We start from the raw sequence: 22,235 nt of genomic DNA, 5'->3' as shown, positions 1-22,235 counted from the left end.
CAGGGAAATGCTGATGTAAACAAGCATTTCCCAATTCTTCCTAATGACAGGACACTGATCACAGCTCCGATCTGTCCGCCATAATGTTGCAGTCACAATAAAAATCGCTGTTCGCCACCATTACCAGTAAAAAAAACAAAAAAACGTTTATAAAAATCTTTTATAGACGCTATAACTTTTGCGCAGACCAATCAATAAACGCTTATTGTCATTTTCTTTTTCACCAAAAATATGTAGAAGAATACGTATCGGCTTAAACTGAGGAAAACACTTTTTTTTATATATTTTTGGGGGATATTTATTATAGCAAAAAGTAAAAATATTACGTTTTTCACAAAATTTACGCCATTTTTTTGTTTATAGCGCAAAAAAAAAAAACCGCAGTGGTGATCAAATACCACCAAAAGAAAGCTCTATTTGTGGGAAAAAAAGGACGTCAATTTTGTTTGGGAGCCATGTCGCATAACCGTGCAATTGTCAGTTAAAGTGACGCAGTGCCGGATCTCAAAAAGTGCTCTGGTCTTTGGCCAGCCAAATAGTCTGGGGCTGAAGTGGTTAAGCAAACAGCCAAGATAACAAAGGAACAACTCTGAATGTCCTTGAGTGCCCCAGCCAGAGCACAGACTTAAACTCGATTGAACATCTCTGGAAAGATCCGAAAATGGCTGTGCACCAATGCTCCCCATCCAACCTGATGGAGCTTGAGAGGTTCTGTAAAGAAGAATGGGAGAAACTGCTCAAAAATAGGTGTGCTAAGCTTGTAGCATCATACTCGTAAAGACTTTCTGTAATTGGTGCCAAAGGTGCTTCAACAAAGTATTGAGCAAAGACTGTGAATACTTATGTACATGGGATTTGTTTTTTAGTTTGCTTTGAAATCTTTGCAAATTTATTAAAAATAAACTTCTTTCATGTTGTCATTATGCCAGGGTTGCCCAACAGTACCCCAGGGGCCACATGTGGCCCGTGACTTCTTAATCTGGGATGGTGGGTTGGCAAGCCCAGAACATGGGTTCCTGACCCGCCATCCCAGAGCATGAATGTTGTGAAATGAAGCATGCAGTAGAGGAAACAAGCGGCTGCAGAGCAGAGCCACATAAGCTGATGCTTCCTGCATAGCACCAGCTCCTGTCACAGGCAGAGTTATACCAAATGCACTCTGCCTGGGACAACAACAGCCGGCGATACGTGAATAGAAGACTGTTATTAAAGATACATTTATTGATAAAATCAATGAGTATATATGGGCATATCTGCTCTGCAGTGGTCACTGGGCTGCTTTCAAACTGATACGCAGGTGCAGCACAGTGCACCTGCTGGTTACCTGCACTGAGCCATAGACTTCTGTTATTACCTGTGGGCTCGGTGTGCTTTCTGAAAGTGTAACACACCTACAGGATATAATAGATGTATATGGCAAAGTGCAGCTAACCTGCAGGAAAGCCACAGGTGCACTGCGCTGCACACACAGTGGGGGTAAACCACAGCACATCAGTGTGAAAGCAGTCTTGGGCCCCTTTCACAAAACAGTCCGACCCAATCAGAGCCTCCATTCACCTCTAGGAAGCAGCACATGTAAACGGACTTGTACATTATCATCCGCCTTGCTCCAATTCGATCCTCTAAAAAAAATAAAAAATAAAAAGGCATAGAGTAGAGAGGGCTGTAGCCGTGTCTGCTCTGCATTTGCCATCCACACGGTCCACTCATTGTGGCCCACAACCGGTTACCAAGTCGCTTAGGTGGCCTTCGCTCTCCAAATGGTGAAGCACTATGAATACTTTCCAGATACACTGTAATTGATGTCCTCTGTGCTTACTATCAGATTAGTTGCCCTTCTGTGCACTCTGTCCAGTTCACCTCTTTTGTGAACTGGTGCCCAAAGCGGGCCTGCATATTCGAGATGAAGTCTTACTAATGCTTTGTACAGAAACAAGTTTGTGCATCTCTCTCTGGAGTCTATAATTTCTTTAATAAAAGAAAGTATTTTGCTTGCTTTAGAAACTGAAACTTGGCAATGCATGCAGTTACTAGGTCTGTGACCTACCAGGCCCCCAAGATACTTCTCAGGTAGCCCATTCATTATACAGTTTTTTTTCATTCAAACAGCAGTTTGAGTGGAAAAAGTGTTGATTTCCCCATGCACACATTTGAGGTGGATGGGGTTATCACTCTCGCTGTGCTATTGTGTTCTGATGTCTCTGTTGTCATAACACAATGATCCGTGTTGCTGGCTATGGCTGGTGGCACTTTTTGTTCAAAAAAATACAGGGGGATTGTACAGAAGTTAAACAATTGACTTCTGCACAGGGTGCCCATGCATGGGTCGAAAAATCGGCTGGTCCCTGCCATATTGTCCAAATTTTGATTTATGTGTAGCCAGCTTTATTGACTCCCCGAGTTGTCCCGTTTCGGGTGTATGATGCATGCTTGTTTCTAGCACCCATGTACATACCTTTAGAATTATCATCAGTAAAGTGTATCTAAACCCAAAACTTAAAATGTAATGTTATAAGTTACTTGCCTTTGGTTTGGTGGTTGCATTCGTTTTCAAGCTTCTTTTGCTTTATTTTCATTTGTAAGTACTGCAAATAACACACTTCTGTCTTTGGGTGGCTACAACAATTCTCCACAGTATCAAGAGAGAGAACCATGGTTGTTACCCCAGGCTGCTCTCAAGATATGAACTTCAAACATATCCATATCTCTTCATCTCAAATACATGGGTAGCAGGGCAATTGGTAGTTACAGACGATAGCTAGGAAGGAGGATATTCTTCTACGCAGTTAAGAGGAAGTGAAAAAGAAGGACACCACATTTCTCATAGAGTCAATAGGTATTCTCTGTATTTGCTAAAAATGTTATTAACTTGAAAAAAAACAAAAAAAAATGAAGGTAACCAGCACATCTAAGGACTGTAAGCTGTGGTATGTTCCATTTTTGTTGTTGGGCTTAGTTAGCCATTGAATGCAAAGTTCACGTTTTTGAAAAAAATAATAAATGTACATATTTTTGCAGAAAAAATGTGCATTTATTATTTTTTTCAGAGGAGACTGCAGAGCATTGCACCTGACACTAGTAGATCTTGTCTGCAGTGTCGGACTACTGCAGACACTGCCTCCAGCTTTCTTGCCAGTACCTCTGTATGGGCTATACGTTTGAATGCTGAAGGAAGTGTGAATGAACTATGAGGAGCTCATCAGTGCCCTTGCAGTTCCTTGAGGAACTACAAGCTGTGTGCTCAGGTGAAACACGGGATTGTAGTTTCTTTATTCACAGTTTTACAGTTTCCTGTAACTGAATGAAACTGCTACTGTGCAGGCGAAGCTGATTTTGAAATGTGACAACAGGTGTAGGGAGGGGATCCCCTGCCTGCTGTCACGGGGAAGGGGGGGTGGGGGGCATGATCTACAGCATGTTGTATGTTACACTCTAAATATGGGTGTAATGTGGAACATGCTCAAAAAGGTGAACTTGGCCTTTAAACCTCTGCATAATAGTTGCCTTATCAAATAATGCACTTAGGTCTGCTTGTAAAGTATAGACAGTCTGTAAGGACATTATTTCACTACATAGCTGGGTGTCATGCTTGGTGTCTGCACCAAGCTATGTACTATTTGCAGGATATTTTTATTTACAGGCAGACCTGAATGCACTGTTTGGGCAACTACAGTTGTGTGAAAAAGTATTTTCCCCCTTCCTGATTTTTTTTATTTTTTTTACATATTTCTCACACTTAAATGATTCAGATCATCAAACAAATTTTAATATTACAAAAAGATAACTCAAGTAAATCCAAGATGCAGTTTTTAAATTATTATTTCATTTATTAAGGGAAAAACGCTGTTCAAACTTGCCTGGCCCTATGTGAAAAAGTAATTGCCCCATCCCATGCTGAATCATGAATGAACTGTGATTAACCAATTTTTTGGAAAGCTGAGTTAAATTTCACTTGTCACACGCAGGCCTGATTACTGCCAAACCTGTTTAATCAAGAAATCACATAAATAGAAGCTGTCTGGAACATCATGCCACAATCTTAAAAAAAAGAACAGATTAGAAACAAAGTAATGTATCACGGAAAGGGTTCAAAGCCATTTCTAAGGCTTTGGAATTCCGGTGAACCATTGGGAGAGCCATTATCCACAAATGGAGATAACTTGGAACAGTAGTGAACCTTCCCAGGAGTGGCCGGCCAGCAAAAATTACTCCAAGAGCATGACGCCGACTTGGCCAGGAGGTCATAAAAGAACCCAGAACAACACCTAAAGAACTGCAGGTCTCACTTGCCTCAGGTAATATCAGTGTTCATGAGTCAACAATAAAAAACAGACTGGGCAAAAATGGCATCCTGGGGAGAGTTCCAAGGCCAAAGCCACTGCTGACCAAAAAGATAACAAAGGCTCATCTCACATTTACCAAAAAAAAAAACATCTTGATTATCCCCAAGACTTTCAGGCAAATATTCTGTGGACTGATGAGACAAAAATTAAACTTTTTGGAAGGTGTGCGTCCTGTTATATCTGGCATAAAACGAATACAGCATTTCATAACAAGAATAGCATACCAACAGTCAGACATGGTGGTGGTAGTGTGGTGGTCTGGGGCTGCTTTGCAGCTTCAGGACCTGGGCGACTTACCATAATTGATGGAACCATGAATTCTGAGCTCTACCAGAAAATCTTAAAGAATGTCCGGCCATTAGTTCGTGACCTCAAGCTCAAATGCACTTAGTTTATGCAGTAGGACAATGAACCGAACACAACAGCAAGTCCACCTCCAAATGGTTCAAACTAAGCAAAATTTAGGTTTTGGAGGGGCCTAGTCAAAGCCCGGACTTAAATCCAATTGAGATGCTGTATCATGACCTTACACAGGCCATTCATGCTGGAAAAGCCTCCAATATGGCTGAATTAAAACAATTCTGCAAAGAAGAGTGTGAAAGATTCATTGCCAGTTATCGCAAATGCTTGATTGCAGTTGTTGCTGCTAAGGGTGACACAACCAGTTATTAGGTTTAGGATGCAATTACTTTTTCACATAAAGCCAGGCATGTTTGGACAGCTTTTTTGAATTAATAAATTAACCATCATTTTAAAACTGCATTTTGTATTAACTCGTATTATCTTTGTGTAATAATACAATTTGTTTTAGCTGAGTCGTTTAAGTGTGACAAATATGCAAAAAATAAATAAATCAGAAGGGGGCAAATACTTTTTCACACAACTGTATATTGCAAATGAGCTTTAATGGTAATACATGTAATGTAATGCACCTGAGGGCTATAATAATGCATGTAGTATGTATTTGTAGGGGGAGTACAAGAAAGATCTGGGTTGTTCTGATAGATCATAGACTTCAAGCTGAATTTCAGATATGGATATTTTTACATAGTTACATTGGTCCAACTTGGACCAGTGTAGCTAAGCATATACCATGCCTATGGGATCCATCTAGAAGCTGGACACCACTGTAATACACACTGCTACTAAAGTAATCTTCCATTAGCGACCAGGTACCATTCTGAGTGGCTGCCCTACTGCATTGTGAGCACAGGAGGTCAGCCCTTCGGCACAGGTGCCATTCAGAGATTACTTTGCATTTTATCAATTGATGCAAAGCATTCTCTGACTGGACGAGGTTGAGAGGCAGGGCAGTGATGTCACACTCTTCACCTCAGCTGAATGGCCGACCTCCTGTGTTTTAGAATGTAAAAATATTGATGCTTTGAATTCTTCTTCAAATCTGAACTCCAGGAATTATATTTTTTGCATACTTACAGCTTGGCTTGATGTAACTATGTATTTCTGATATCCAAAGAGCCAACAGGGATGCTGTAAATCACTGTAGTAGGCCACACTACATACAGTGAAAGTGGTGATCTTCTGGGTTCAGTGTGAGCAAATTCCTGTCTGCCCACTGAATACAGGGGCTCGCTCGCTTGTAATATTTTCAGTTGGCTGAGATGGAGAGGTAAGCTGATGAAGTCATGACAGCCATATCGGGCAATCAAAGGAAGCCTTGTAGTCATTGAAAAAAATAAAAGGCTTATCCTAAATGGCAGAGGCACAGTACAGGCAACTCTCTCTATATCTGGCAGTTGATGGGAAGTATCTGGTATAGCTACTGGAACACAGCACTGCTTACTGCATGTAGCAAAAACTTTCACAATATATTACAACCTATGAGCAGCCAGTCCATGTTGGCCCAAACAAATTATTTGCCAGGAAACGTGGAATTCTCTTACAAAGGACAGTAGGGCACTGTTTGCATCTGGAGTTAAAGATATTCAACCTCTGCACGTGGAAACGCTTCTTAGCAGTAAGAGGTGTGAAAATGTGGAACAGGCTACCTCAGGAATTTGTTGTAGCCAACTCAGGTGATTGTCTAACTGATTTCTGTCCTTAGGACTTACCCTGTAGCCATAGCCATGATCCTGGTATCATTTTTTTAAGCTGGCAATGGTCTTTCCTGTAGAAGTGATCCACGTGGTTCTACAGAGCCGGAAGAGGGACCCATCCGCTTGTGATCACCCTCCTCTGTTCCTGGGCTTCTTCGGTGCGATCCAAGAGGCCCAGGACTGCTGCGACCTGTCCTGTTGGGTAAACACAGAGGGGAGGAAGGTACATTCATACCCGCTTCCCCCTGTGAGACATGAAGCTAGAAGCAACAAGGATTTTGTCACTTCTGGTCTTGTTTTATTGTTTACAAGCCGTTAGTGGCTTGTAAAGCATCTGATCAAAACAATCTCTGTTTGATCAGATGCTTTTAAGGGCAAGATATCTTGGGTATAATAGATGCTTCTCCGTAAAGTGTAACTGTCACTGCCCATGCTATCACAAGGAAAATTGTTAAAGGGACAGTGTAAAAAAACTGAAAATAAAAAAAAATGTAATTCAATTTTTTTTTTTTTTAACTATGCATCAAGTAGTGTTACAATGTGTATATTTAAATATATAATGTACTCTTCAGGTACGGATGCCAGTATACCTGTGCACATTAATAATGTCTGTCAACGAAACTACGTAACAGTGGAAAGTGGACGCAGACTGAAGCCTACCAGCTTGGGTATTGTGTTGGTACATGGCTACTATAAGATAGGTGAGTACATGCAGTATCACTAAAATTAATGTTAAGTCTGGTGGAAAGGAAGCTCCATTGTGGGTGCAGTAGGTCAGGATTTGGTCTTTACTATTGTCTCTGATACAGTTAAGAGTCTTCCACTTAACATCAGCCCTTCTGAACACAAAGCTCTGCCTGTGTTAGCTGTGTTCAGTTTTCACTGCCATGACTTCCCTATGCATTCCCACAGAATATTCTTCCAGGGCCCCATTGAAATATTTGATCATTTACTGACATTACGGTACTTAAAGCGGAGTTCCACCCATTACATTTGGCATGTAATTTTTTTTGGGGGGGGGGGCGGAAACTCTCTTTTTAGAGGGTTCCAGCTCCCACTTCCGAGGCACTGCGGCACCGGAAGGAAGATACGTTTAAATATCCTGGCAGGATCCATGATTTCTTGGCCATTTTTCACAGAATATGAATGATGACACAAACTTTTCTTTCACTCATGGTTAGTGTTTGGCTGAAGCCATTTATTATCAATTAACTGTGTTTACTCTTTTTAAATCATGACAACAGAAACTAGCCAAATGACTCTGATCAGAAGTTTACATACCTCAGTTCTAATACTGTGTATTGCCCCCTTTAACATCAATGACAACTTGAAGTCTTTTGTGGTATTTGTGGATGAGGCTCTTTATCTTATATCTAAAGTCTCCAGTTCCTGTAAATTCTTGGGCTGTCTTGGATGAACTGCATGTTTGAGATCTCCACAGAGTGACTCAATGATATTGAGGTCAGGAGACTGAAATGGCCACTCCAGAACCTTCACTTTATTCTGCTGTAGCCAATGACAGGTTGACCTGGCTTTGTGTTTTGGATCATTGTCATGTTGGAATGTCCAAGTACATCCCAATTTTGACCAAATTTCCTGTGCCTTTGAAGCTCACACACCCCCCAAAACATCAGCCATGAACCTCTGTGTTTCACAGTAAGAATGGTGTACCTTTCATCATAGGCCTTGTTGACTCCTCTCCAAATGTAGTGTTTATGGCTGTGGCCAAAAAGCTAAATTTTTGTCTCAGCACTCCAAATGATTGTGCCAGAAGGTTTGAGGCTTGTCTCTGTGCTGTTTGGCGTATTGTAAGCGGGATACATTGTGGCATTTGTGTAGTAATGGCTTTTTTCTGGCGACTCGACCATGCAACCCATCTTTCTTCAAGTGCCTCCTTATTGTGCATCTTGAAACAGCCACACCACATGTTCTCAGAGAATCCTGTATTTCATCTGAAGTTATTTGTGGTTTTTTCTTTGCATCCCGAACAATTTTCCTGGCAGATGTGGCTGAAATTTTAGTTGGTCTACCTGCCCGTGGTTTGATTTCAACAGAACCCCTCATTTTCCACTTCTGGATTAGAGTTTAAACAGTGCTGATTGTCATTCTCAATTCCTTGGATATCTTTTTATTATTATACAGGTTTTGTATAGCGCCAACAGTTTGCGCAGCACTTAACAAAATAAAGGCAGACATTGCAGTTACATTACAATTTGGTATAAGAGGAATCAGAGGGTCCTGCTTATTAAAGCTTACACTCTAAAAAGGAAGGGCCAATTGATACAAAAGGGTAATAGCTGTGGGGGATTAGCTGATGGAAGAAGTAAAACAGTGAGTACCCGAGTACCTGTCCCGGCCCATCTGAGTACCCGAGTACCTGTCACGGCACATCAGGGTACCCGAGTACCTGTCACGGCACATCAGGGTACCCGAGTACCTGTCACGGCACATCAGGGTACCTGAGTGCCTGTCACGGCCCATCAGGGTACCCGAGTACCTGTCACAGCCCATCTGAGTACGCGAGTACCTGTCACAGTCCATCTGAGTACCCGAGTACCTGTCACAGTCCATATGAGTACCTGTCACCGCCCTTCAGAGTACCCAAATACCAGTCACCAAACCATCAGAGTACCTGTCACCAGGCCATCAGAGTACCTGAGTACTTTTCACCAGGCCATCAGAGTACCCGAGTACCTGTCACAGTCCATTAGAGTACCGAGTACCTGTCACAGTCCATTAGAGTACCGAGTACCTGTCACAGTCCATTAGAGTACCGAGTACCTGTCACAGTCCATCAGGGTACCCGAGTACCTGTCACAGTCCATCTGTGTACCCGAGTACCTGTCACAGTCCATCTGAGTACCCGAGTACCTGTCACAGTCCATCTGAGTACCTGTCACAGTTCATCTGAGTACCCGAGTACCTGTCACAGTCCATATGAGTACCTGTCACCGCCCTTCAGAGTACCCAAATACCAGTCACCAAACCATCAGAGTACATGTCACCAGGCCATCAGAGTACCCGAGTACCTGTCACCAGGCCATCAGAGTACCTGAGTACTTGTCACCAGGCCATCAGAGTACCCGAGTACCTGTCACCAGGCCATCAGAGTACCCGAGTACCTGTCACCAGGCCATCAGAGTACCCGAGTACCTGTCACCAGGCCATCAGAGTACCCGAGTACCTGTCACCAGGCCATCAGAGTACCCGAGTACCTGTCACCAGGCCATCAGAGTACCCGAGTACCTGTCACCAGGCCATCAGAGTACCCGAGTACCTGTCACCAGGCCATCAGAGTACCCGAGTACCTGTCACCAGGCCATCAGAGTACCCGAGTACCTGTCACCAGGCCATCAGAGTACCCGAGTACCTGTCACCAGGCCATCAGAGTACCCGAGTACCTGTCACCAGGCCATCAGAGTACCCGAGTACCTGTCACCAGGCCATCAGAGTACCCGAGTACCTGTCACCAGGCCATCAGAGTACCCGAGTACCTGTCACCAGGCCATCAGAGTACCCGAGTACCTGTCTCCAGGCCATCAGAGTACCCGAGTACCTGTCACCAGGCCATCAGAGTACCCGAGTACCTGTCACCAGGCCATCAGAGTACCCGAGTACCTGTCACCTGTACCTATTTGCAGCCCATGTCTCATAGAATATACGTTGGGGTGTTTGCTTTCCAAAATGGGGTCATTTTGTGGGTAATTTCACTGTCCTGGTGGTCCAGGACCTTCAAAAGTGTGATGGGTAGGAATGAAATGAGATGTGTCATTTATGCTCCTAGAATGCCTGAACGTACTACTTCAATGTTCGGCCTCTCTATGTGGCCAGGCTGTGTAAAAGTCCTACACATGTGGTATCGCCATACTCGGGAAGAGTAGCAGAATGTATTTTGGGGTGTAATTTTTGCTATATACATGCTATGTGTTAGAAATATCTTATAAATTGACAATTTTGTGTAAAAAAAAATGCGTTTTAATTTTTTTCCACATATTCCAAAAACTTCTGGAAAAAAATTAACCATTCAAAAGACTCATTATGCCTCACAGATTATACGTTGGGGTGTCTGCTTTCCAAAATGGGGTCATTTTATGGGAAATTCCATTGTCCTGGTACTCCAGGGACTTCAAAAGTGTAATAGGTGGTTGAGAAATGAGATGCGTAATTTTTGCTCGTAGAACGTCTGAAGGTACTACATCAATGTTGGTGCTCTGTATGTGGCTAGGCTGTGTAAAAGTCTCACACATGTGGTATCGCCGTACTCGGGATAAGTAGCAAAATGTATTTTGGGGTGTAATTTGTTGTATGCATATGCTGTGTGTGAGAAATAACCTGATAATATGACAATTTAGTAAAAAAAAATCTTCATTTTGCAAAGAATTGTGGGAAAAAATGACAACTTAAAAAAACTCACCATGCTACTTGCTTAATACCTTGGGATGTCTACTTTGTAAAAAGGGGTCATTTGGGGGGTATTTGTACTTTCCTGACTTGTTAGTGTCTCAAGAAATGAGATACACCTGATGTACTGAAGGCCTCATCAGAAGTGATCAATTTTTAGTGATTGGCACCATAGTTTGTAGACTCTATAACTTTCACAAAGACCAAATAATATATACTGTGTGTTATTTTTACCAAAGATATGTAGCAGTATAAATTTTAGCCAAAATTTATGAAGAAAAATTACTAATTATCAAAAATTTATGACCGAAACCAAGAAAAATGCATTTTTTTCACAAAATTTACGTTTTATTTTATTTATAGCACAAAAAATAAAAAGCCCACTAGTGATTAAATACCACTAAAAGAAAGCTCTATTTGTGTGGAAAAAAGGACGCAAGTTTCATATGGATACAGTGTTGGATGACTGAGTAATTGTCATTCAAACTGTGAGAGCGCTGAAAGCTGAAAATTGGTCTGGTCAGGAAGGGGGTGTAACTGCACTGTATTGAGGTGGTTAAAGAAAAGGGTTTTCAGGGCTCATCTAAAGATGGATAGATTAGGGGACAGTCAGACGGATTGGGGTAGGGAGTTCCAAAGGATAGGAGAAGCTCTGGAGAAATTCTGTAGGGGAGCATGGGTGTTTCCTGTTTTATACAATTCAACTACCTTTCTCTTATATTCACCGACTGACACAGCTCCTCTCTTAGCCATTGGGTTTTTGTCCTATTACTAGGAGATACTAGGCATTAGTTGTAACACAACACTCAGAACTCTTAGTTCCGCCCCGGGGGGCAGTCCCTTGGGCAACAACCCTCCAGCCTGCCAAGCAGAGCTAGTTTTATTTTGACTAGTGAAGGAGAAGGACCTATGAACCCTGCGGGCCCATCGGTCCGTGCTTTTCTATGCAGAAGCGTGACTTTTTGCACAAGATGAATGATCCTGTGATCTACTATCAACAGCCAGCTGGGGGACAGGCTGGATACCCTTATCCTTGTAATCTCCCCAGTCCGGCCATCGAGCGTGTGCAGGCCACAGCTACGCGTTCGGCAGGCCACAATGAAACCTCAGCTCCAGAGGTGGTCAGTGAGCTTTTATGCTCCGGGGCATACATACAGTGGTGTGAAAAAGTGTTTGCCCCCTTCCTCATTTCCTGTTCCTTTGCATGTTTGTCACACTTAAGTGTTTCGGAACATCAAACCAATTTAAACAATAGTCAAGGACAGCACAAGTAAACACAAAATGCAATTTGTAAATGAAGGTGTTTATTATTAAAGGTGAAAAAAAATCCAAACCATCATGGCCCTGTGTGAAAAAGTGATTGCCCCCTAAACCTAATAACTGGTTGGGCCACCCTTAGCAGCAACAACTGCAACCAAGCGTTTGCGATAACGTGCAATGAGGCTTTTACAGCGTCCTGGAGGAATTTTGGCCCACTCATCTTTGCAGAATTGTCCTAATTCAGTTACATTAGAGGGTTTTCGAGCATGAACGGCCTTTTTAAGGTCATACCACAACATCTCAATAGGATTCAGGTCAGGACTTTGGCTAGGCCACTCCAAAGTCTTCATTTTGTTTTTCTTCAGCCATTCGGTGGTGGACTTGCTGGTGTGTTTAGGATCATTGTCCTGCTGCAGAACCCAAGTTCGTTTCAGCTTGAGTACACGAACAGATGGTCGGACATTCTCCTTCAGGATCTCTTGGTAGACAGCAGAATTCATAGTTCCTTTTATCACGGCAAGTCTTCCAGGTCCTGAAGCAGCAAAACAGCCCCAGACCATCACACTACCACCACCATATTTTACTGTTGGTATAATGTTCTTTTTATGAAATGCAGTGTTCCTTCTACGCCAGATATACTTGGACACACACCTTCCAAAGAGTTCCACTTTTGTCTCATCGGTCCACAGAATGTTGTCCCAAAAGTCTTGGGGATCATCAAGATGTGTTGTGGAGAAATTGAGACGAGCTTTGATGTTCTTTTTGCTCAGCAGTGGTTTTCTCCTTGGAACTCTGCCATGCAGGCCATTTTTGCCCAGTCTTTTCCTGATGGTGGAGGCATGAACGCTGACCTTAACTGAGGCAAGTGAGGCCTGCAGTTCCTTGGACGTTGTTGTGGGGTCTTTTGTGACCTCTTGGATGAGTCGTCGCTGCGCTCTTGGGGTAATTTTGGGCGGCCGGCCACTCCTGGGAAGGTTCACCACTGTTCCATGTCTTCGCCATTTGTGGATAATGGCTCTCACTGTGGTTCGCTGGATTCCCAAAGCTTTGGAAATGGCTTTATAACCCTTTCCAGACTGATAGATCTCAATTACTTTCTTTCTCAATTGTTCCTGAATTTCTTTGGGTCTCGGCATGATGTGTAGCTTTTAAGGATCTTCTGGTGGACCTTACTGTGTCAAGCAGCTCCTATTTAAGTGATGCCTTGATTGTGAACAGGTGTAGCAATAATCAGGCCTGGGTGTGGCTATAGAAATTGAACTCAGGTGTGGACAACCACAGTTATAGTATGTTTTAACAAGGGGGGCAATCACTTTTTCACACAGGGCCATGATGGTTTGGATTTTTTTTCACCTTTAATAATAAACACCTTCATTTACAAATTGCATTTTGTGTTTACTTGTGTTGTCCTTGACTATTGTTTAAATTGGTTTGATGTTCCGAAACACTTAAGTGTGACAAACATGCAAAGGAACAGGAAATGAGGAAGGGGGCAAACACTTTTTCACACCACTGTATGACCGGGCTACTGATGTCTGCGTCACAGTAGGCCGGGCCAGCAGCCACCCTGTACTGATCAGTGAGTGGGTCTGTGATGGAATGTCTCCCAGCTCTTCAGGACTGGTAAGTACAGCTCTCCCTGGCACCCACCCTTGGTTGAGCAGCTAGGGCATTCCCTGGGAGGTCGATTAGGGGGTCCCTCACCTCCCTCTCTTCTCTCCCCTGTCTCTATTCCCCCCCTCTCTGGGGAGATGCTGCATGTGGCTGCTGAACGGTGTGTGTGTGTGCCTATGCGGGGGCTTTCACCTTGGGGGGGGGGGTGCTGCGCTGGCTAGCGGTGTCCTGGGTCCTGTTCTTCATGCCCCTGGAAGGTGTCTGTGAAGTTTTTCTGATGTCCTGTACAGCACTGTGTTCACTGCCATCGTTTTATCCCTGTACCTCATGGAGCAGCTTTGGTGGCCATTTTAGGTGTGGGCAAGGGCAGCATGCTTTTCTGGGCTTCAGTGGCCATTTTCCTAGTGATCTCCTATACAGGACACTGGTGGACATTTTCTGGAAGCCTGTACATGTTTTTTTCCGTGTTCTCTAGCAGCAGCATGTGCTCATGTGCTCTCACAGCCATTTTCCCTGTGTTTTATGTCTTTGTACTGGACACTGGGCGGGCATTTTATTGAAGCCTGAGCACACTTCAGAGCGGTTTGACGCTATTTGCAGCGGCTGCCACCGACACAGCTTTTGTTCCCTCTGCACCTTGGAGCCCACAGGGACTACAGGCACTGCTTGTTGGATAGCGCAGAACTCCTCAGGGTGGTGAGTCCAGCGGGAAAGAGCCCCTCAGCCAGCGGCAGCAAGGAGGGTGGGACTGTCACTGGTGGCAGACAGGGTAGGGTCAGCATGGCTTCAGAAACTGGTGTTTCTTCCCCCGAAATCCAAGCAATTGCAACCGGGTCACCTTCAGACTGCGCAGTGCCCATGGACACCCTGGCGACGGTCTTCAATTCGTTCGTTGCCAAGATGGGGGAGCGGTGCGTGGGAAGAAATGTGCACTAAAGCGGCCCCTGCCCCCCCCCCCCCCACTCGGAGGAGAGCTCTGACGCAGACTCGGGTCCTGCTGAGGCTGGTGACCCTTGCTCTGTTTTGTCAGTTGACGATGACCAGGACCGTTCGGACAGTGAGGATGAGTCCCTGTCCAGTTCCGTGCGCAACAAAGCGCTTGTTGGAGCACTTATCACAGCTGTGCGTGATACCCTGAAGATTCAGGAGCCAGCAGATCCCTCTGCTGATGTCCCTTTTGGGTCCTGCAAGCCAGCACATTCACCTAAGGTGTTCCCGTATCTGACTTATTTTGACAAGTTCATTTGCAAGGAATGGGGTCACCCGCAACGGACCTTTTCGGTCCCCAAATACATGGCGGTACGTTACCCTTTTGAGGAGAGCCTTCTCAAAAAATGGTCGGTTCCTCTGATCTTGGGCCCCCCAGTATCCAGGTTAAATAAAGTAACCACGATCCCGGTTGAGGGGACTCCTGCATTTAAGGATCCCACGGACCTTCTCATGGAACGAGACAGTGGCTCGTTCCTTGTTTACGGTTGTGGGGTCAGCCGTGCGACCAGTACTGGCATCCGCACTTTTGTTGCAGATACTGACTGAGTGGGCAAAACTTTTGCACAGTGAATTGGGAGAGCAACAATTAAAACCAAATGATGTTTGAAAATTCATCCAAAATAATCTTCAAAAGCTGTGAGCCGTGCAAAATCCACCACCACCAGAGTAAGAAATGGCTCCTTACCAGACTGTTCCGACCCCAAGGGGTCATAAGAAGCATATAAAAATCATAGAAGCTACTTCGCCCTTTGCATTCATCACATGTTGTTAGTAACCTCCTGTGCACCCATCCATTATAACAGGCTTCCAAAGGACTCTCACATTAGCCGTGTTTCATTAATAGGCATCCCGACATAAAAAACAGAATGGCTCCAATAGTGCAAAATCCCAATTTTAATGCCAATTAAAATGAATAAAAAAATGCACTTACAAACATGCAGAGATTTCAAGCCTTAAGTGTGTAGCGCCAGCCGGAAGCATACCCTCACAGACCCGTCCTCCCCAGATCATATAGACAAACAATGAGGTGACGTCAGCGCAACGTTCCGCCCTACGTGTTTCATAATAATTTACGTCGTCTCAGGGCACACAAAGCTCCTAGCCCCGGTGCTGGACTTGCTGAAGACACAGGGGGTGTCAGTCTCAGTATGCCTCAATAATCTTTGCTCGGAAGCAGTCGATTCCAGATATTCCTTCGATAAATTTCTGCAGGAGGAAGTTATATCTAGGTTGGAGAACGTTCTCTATGTACAGTCCCACTCCAGGTCTTTTGTAGAGGATCATTCTCTCTGTCTGGAACTTGAAGATATAGACATTGGATTGAAGGAGGGGTCTGTTTCCGGGGTATTGCAGAGCTAAAATTAGTGGTTGATGGTCCAGAATCTGGAGAAGATGAAATTCTTCCTTTCAGGGGTTTGGAAGATAATAACCACTGATGCCAGGGTCTCCAGTTAGTTTAAAGGTGGCTACAGTTCACAGGAGAGAATACTGCCCATCACTATCTTGAAACTTGTGGTCAGTACACCTTGCTCTGAATTATGGGACAAACCAGTTGTAGGTTCAATCTAGAAATGCCTCTGCAGTGGCATATACATCAACCACCAGGGCGGCACCAGGAGTCGTGTCGCTCAGGAAGATGAACCACATTCTGTGTGGGACAGCACAAGTGCTGTCTCTATTGCCAGTACATATCCCATGTATAGAAAAGTGGCAAGGGGTTTTTCAAGTCATCAGCAACTAGTGCCAGGACCACAAGGTTTTTCTGTATCCTGAGACGTTCTTTTTTTTTGACAGTTCGCCAATGTTGGGGGAACTCTACAGGTAGACCTACTAGATTCCAAGTTCTAAAACAAGTAAGGATAGGTTGTGTCTGGGACTAGAATCCCACTGGCAATAGGGGTAGATGTACTGGCAACACCTTAGGGACCAGTTCTCCCTAATTGACACTTTCCCTCTGTTAAACTACTTCTGCATATTTTGCGAGGAATCCGGGAGGTGGTAACTGATAACAGTGTTAGCCGAATTAGCTCATGATGGCTTGGTACACTGACATAGCGAGTCTTGCGGGGGGCTTCTTAGACACTTTCATTCCAGCGGGACCTAATAGTCTTGGGTCCTGTATCTCCGCACTGTTAAGCCCCTGGAAGCTGGCTTCCTTTAAAGGACTTGGAAATATTTTATGCCTGGGGTGAAGCCAGGAAGTGTCACCGGCAGATATGTGAGTGGGCGATTTTCCTTTCTCCAATCAGTAGGGGACACGAGATTGGCCTTAAGTACCATTAAGGGTCAAATTTTGTCTCTATTCATTTTTCCCCAAAGACCGTTGTTTCTCACTCCTTGTTTCATACTTCATACAGTGTGTAACGCAGACCGTCCTGCCTGTCAGGTCACTCTTGTGTCCTTGGAACTTGAAAATGCTCTTGATTGTCCTTGCAGAGGCCACTTTTTGAACCAATTGGGAGACTTTGTTAGTCCTTTATCTCGTAAATTGGCTTCTTTGGTTGCTATCACTTTAGTGTCAGAGCTGGTGGCTCTTTCATGCAAGGAATCTTTTTTAGTCATCATAAGAAGAAGAGGTTGCAACCTCAGCCATCTTTATTGCATAGAGTGGTTTCCAGTTTTCATTTGAATCAAGAAAGTTTCTTGCTTTCTTTTTTTCCTAATCCACAGTTGGCAAGAGAACGATCTCTACCTACTCTAGAGGTAGTTCAAGCGCTCAGGATCTACTTGAGTTGTGGGCACAGATCAGGAATCCTGGTTTGTGCTGCCAGAAGAGACCAGGAAGGGCAGGGGGCATCCAGGTCCATTATTTAGCAGTGGATCTGCCAGTTTATCACTGATGCCTATGGTTTAAAAGGGAAAAATCCCATTTTGTCTAGGGAGAGATTCTCTACCAAGTGTATGGAAGTGTCTTGGGCCATCCGCTATCAGATGTCAGTGGCCCAGGTTTGCAAGACCACTATTTGGTCTTTGGTTCATACATCCACAGGGTTTTTACCAGGTGGATAACAAAACCATGGAGGATATTGCCTTTGGCCTCAGCGTATTTCTCTGGTGACCGTTTCTGTGATGGCGTCTCCCTCTCCTCAAGGGTATTGCTTTGGGACATCCCAGTTAGTTGTTATTATGATCATAATAACCAGCTCTGTGTCCTGTAATGTACGATAAAGAAAATTAGATTTTTCCTACTTACTAGCCTGTAAAATCAATTTCTTTGAGTACATCACAGGACACAGAGGTCCCTCCCCTCTTTTGGGAATTTATTGCTTGCTAAAAAACTGAAGTACTTCCTGTGTAGGAGGGGTTATATAGGGGAGGACTTCCTGTTTGATTGATCTAATTGATCTACCAGTGTCCATTCACCTATAGGTGGCGTATTACACAGTTATTATTATAATACCTGGCTCTATGTCCTGTGATGAATGTTTTTTTTTACAGGTAAATATCTAGGAAAAATCCAATTATTTGTACTTGTCTCTTAATTTAATGTTAATACCATATTTTAATTTAGAACGCTTGTCTAAATGTTTTGTGTGTACTTCCATTTAGACCAAGAGCTAGTTTTACCAACTATCCGGAGTGCAGTAGAGAAACAGCTAAATCTAATTGCACTGGGCAAAGTTGATTATCATCTGGTCTTGGAGCACACGTTGGACATCTTCAAGAGGAAGTTTCATTATTTTGTGGACTCCATAGCAGGTAAAATCTTAAACACTTTTCCTTTTCTTATCACAATATTTAAAGATTGACACATGTCTCATTCTTTTTCATATGATCCAGTGTTATCTTAAGGAACCTAAAGCAAGGGTTCAAAAATAGTGGTTTCCCTGCCTCACATTTAAACGAAAAAATATATTGCAGCATACCTACCATTTCCTCAATGTTATGTGTGTGTGTGTATGTGTATGTGTATGTGTATATATATATATATATATATATATATATATATATATATATACACACACACACACACACACAGTATCCCAGAAAAGTGAGTACACCCCTCACATTTTTGTAAATATTTTATTATACCTTTTCATGTGACAACACTGAAGAAATGACAAGTAGTGAGTGTACAGCTTGTATAATAGTGTCAATTTGAGATTCTGCGTATATATATATATATATATATATATGTGTGTGTGTGTGTGTGTGTGTGTATATATATATATATATATATATATATATATATATATATATATACATACAGAGATGTTACCCGGGGCAGAGATTAATAAGGCTGAAGTGAGAGACGATGCAGTGATTTCCCCTCATACATTGTTTTGAGGAATCCTAACCTGTCACACTTCTTTGATTACCCTGATCCAATCATTTAGACCGAATTTGGTATTAAGAAAATTGAAGATAAATGGAAAGCTCCTGCGGTTTGATACTCTGAAAGCAAAATTCCATCTCCCCAACACCCACCTTTTTCGATACTTGCAACTTAGACATGCGTATAATGCCCAGTTTGGTAACACCAGTCTTAGGATTCAAATGAGTGATTTGGAGTTTTTGCTTAGGGATGACTCTTTAGTTAAAGTGGAGGGCCACCCTGAAAAAAAAAAAATATTAAAAATTACAAAAAAATCTAAAAAAAAAAAATGAAGAAAATTTTTTTTTTTTTTTACTTACTAGAAGTGCCTGTTGCTAGGCACATAATCCTAATCTTCCTCTTCCTCCTCCGCGGAGATCTTCTTTCTTCTCTCCTCCGTGCGGCGTCTTCTGGGTAATGGGTCGCGCTGTGTTCTGGGAACTGTGTGTTCCAGAACACAGCGCGTCCCATTCACAAAGCGCTGCGTGACTTGCGCATGCGCAGTAGGAAACGGGCAGTGAAGCCGTAAGGCTCCACTGCCTGTTTCCCTTACAAGGAGAGCTGAGGGACGGGTCGGCCTCTGGCAGTCGACATCGCGGGCGCCCTGGACAGGTAAGTGGGCTGATTAAGTCAGCAGCTGCAGTTGTAGAGTTCTTAGATGTGATGTCTGCATTTTTTAGATTTCTTTCTTTTATTTTCACCTGATGATGTAGTCCAGTCTTTTTTTTCAACAGAAGAAGCTGTCCTGCCAATGTAGCAGTTAGAAGATTGAGACAAATCATTTACACTGACGGGGGGGTACAATGGTCAACTTTTATTATATATGTAAAACCTTTCCATCAAAGGGAACAATGCTGTTGCAGTAACTTCTTAAGTGTTAGATGGAGTTTGGCTTCAATTTGTTAGTGTATTTAACTGTGCTAGTCCATCTAAACATTACCCTCCTCCAAGACTGACAATGCTGCTGTCCAAAGGTTTCTCTGTGTTTCTGCATCCAGAGTGGAGGCACTCTAAGGCCTCATGTACACTGCTGCTGCTAAACAGACGTTTAGGAGCAGTTGGGCATATTTTTTTTCAACTGCCCCTGAACTCTCCTCTGTGTTATCTTATCAGCACATGTACACAGGTCGTTTATAGTCATTTCTAGGCTGTTGAGTTTAGAGGCTTTTTTTGGAACGCAAAAAAATGGGTTCAGAAGCTGAGTTTAGGGGCATTTCACGTGCCATATGCTTCTAAACGTGGTAACTCGCACTTAGCTACATTTCATTTACAGGCGTATTTCATTTTTGGCTCTTCAGAAATTTTTATATATATATATATATATACATTTTTAATCCTTCTAAAAGCAAATGCGTCAAAACAGATGTTTTAAATGCAGGTTACTATTTGTCAAGTTAAATCGTTTAAGGAGAGGTTGTAAAAACCCGTGTACATGAAGCCTAATACAGGAGGTGTGTTACTGGCCAGATCACCAGGGGAAAACAGGGGGAGGGGGGAGCCTAAAAAAAAGACTGATGCAGCCACCACATCTAATTGGTAAGCTACAATATATTACATTTTTGGTTTTGGATTTATTACGGCTTTAACCGCTTGCCGACCAACCCTTGCAATTGTACTGCGGCAGAATGGCAGAGGAAGGCGAATCGCCGTTATGTTACACCGATTCCTAAGGTGGCCACTAGGGGTGCGTGTGCCCACTGCTAGCCCCCGGAGCCGATACTAGTGCCCGACAGTCTCGATGACCGACGGGCTCCCAGATCGCTCATAACAAGGCGGGATCTCTGTGTGTAAACACAGAGATCCCAGTTCTCTGAGGGGAGAAATTACAGATCGTCTGTTCATACAGAGTATGAACAGTGATCTGTCATCTCGCCTAGTCAGTCCCCTCCCCCCTTCAGTTAGAACACACATTAAGCAACACAGTTAACCCCTTCATCGCCCCCTGGTGTTAACCCTTTCACTGCCAGTGACATTTTTACAGTAATCAATGCATTTTTATAGCACTGATCGCTGTATTAATGCCAATGGTCCCAAAAATGTGTCAAAATGGTCCAATGTGTCTACCATAATGGCGCAGTCATGATGAAAATCGCATATCGCCGACATTACTAGTAGAAAAAAATAATAATAATAAAAATCCCTATTTTGTAGACGCTAAAACTTTCGCGCAAACCAATCAATATGCACTTATTGCGTATCTTTTGTTACCAACAATATGTAGAAGAATACATATCGGCCAAAACTGAGAAAAAATTATTATTTATTTATTTTTATTTTTTTAAATAGGGATATTTATTATAGCAAAAAGTACAAAATATCGTCGTGTTTTTTTTTTCTTCTCAAAATCGTCTCTCTTTTTTTGCTTATAGCGCAAAAAATAAAAAACGCAGTAATGATCAAATACCACCAAAAGAAAGCGCTATTTGTGAGGAAAAAAGGGTCGTCAATCTTGTTTGGGGACAATGTCACATGACCACGCAATTGTCAGTTAATGAGACGCAGTGCCGAATCACAAAAAGGGCTCTGGTCAGGAAGGGGGTAAAATCTTCCAGGGCCGAAGTGGTTAAACGCAAACCTAGGCAATATAAAACAAGCTTATGATATTGAAGTTCATAAACATTACTTTCAGTGGAAAACATGTCAAAACAATTAGACAAAATAACATCACCCGGTAGGTGACGTTATTTACAAAATGTAAGAGTTGAACTTGTCCTGGCTCCTCCCATCTCTTGAGCCTTTTCTGGTTGTCAGCGAGGTCATATTAAGGGATCAGTTGGTGGATTGGAGAAAAGTCCAGATTTGCATATAAATTTAGTATCTATGCCAGTGCCCTTGGGTCTAATATTGTTTGAATGTGCTGCTTTATTTTATGATACGATGCTTCACAAATAATATTCCTTGATGTATTCAGGCTGAATGTTTACTTGCCAGATTGACATTCTGGGCTTATCTTTATTTTTTCCCCAGGAATGGATGAACTGATGGAAGTATCCTTCTCACCCCTGGCTGCCACTGGCAAACCACTGTCTCGCTGCGGTAAATGTCATCGATTCATGAAATATATCCAGGTATGAATTAAAGAATGTTTGTGTAAAGAAAAGAAAATAGCTCAAGGAAACATAGAAAAAAAAACAGTGAACTGCTAATGCATTGTGGTAAACATGGCATAGTTTTTGAAGATCTGAAACTCAAATTACATTTATGTAGATATATTCTGGGGGTGTCAGTCAGTTTACTTGACAACCGCCCATGGCT

General features: G+C 43.0%; 1 protein-coding gene across 4 annotated transcripts in view; it reads left to right on the top strand.

Annotated features, from left to right (window-relative positions):
* The window catches only part of TOP3B (DNA topoisomerase III beta), a 138,930-nt gene that overhangs the window by 104,509 nt on the left and 12,186 nt on the right, over positions 1 to 22,235 (top strand). For all 4 annotated transcript variants that reach the window (XM_077461634.1, XM_077461632.1, XM_077461633.1 and 1 more), the window contains 3 exons: positions 6,973 to 7,101; positions 18,215 to 18,364; positions 21,948 to 22,048. In XM_077461634.1, coding sequence (XP_077317760.1) covers positions 6,973 to 7,101; positions 18,215 to 18,364; positions 21,948 to 22,048 — 380 coding nt within the window. The remainder of the gene's footprint in view (positions 1 to 6,972; positions 7,102 to 18,214; positions 18,365 to 21,947; positions 22,049 to 22,235) is intronic.

The sequence above is a fragment of the Lithobates pipiens genome, unplaced genomic scaffold (genome assembly GCF_037356315.1).
Source record: "Lithobates pipiens isolate NorthernLeopardFrog02 unplaced genomic scaffold, aLitPip1_a1.2 Scaffold_3, whole genome shotgun sequence".
NCBI lineage: Eukaryota > Metazoa > Chordata > Amphibia > Anura > Ranidae > Lithobates > Lithobates pipiens.
The sequence above is the reverse complement of the archived record's forward strand: the minus strand, read 5'-3'. Positions and strand labels throughout refer to the sequence as shown.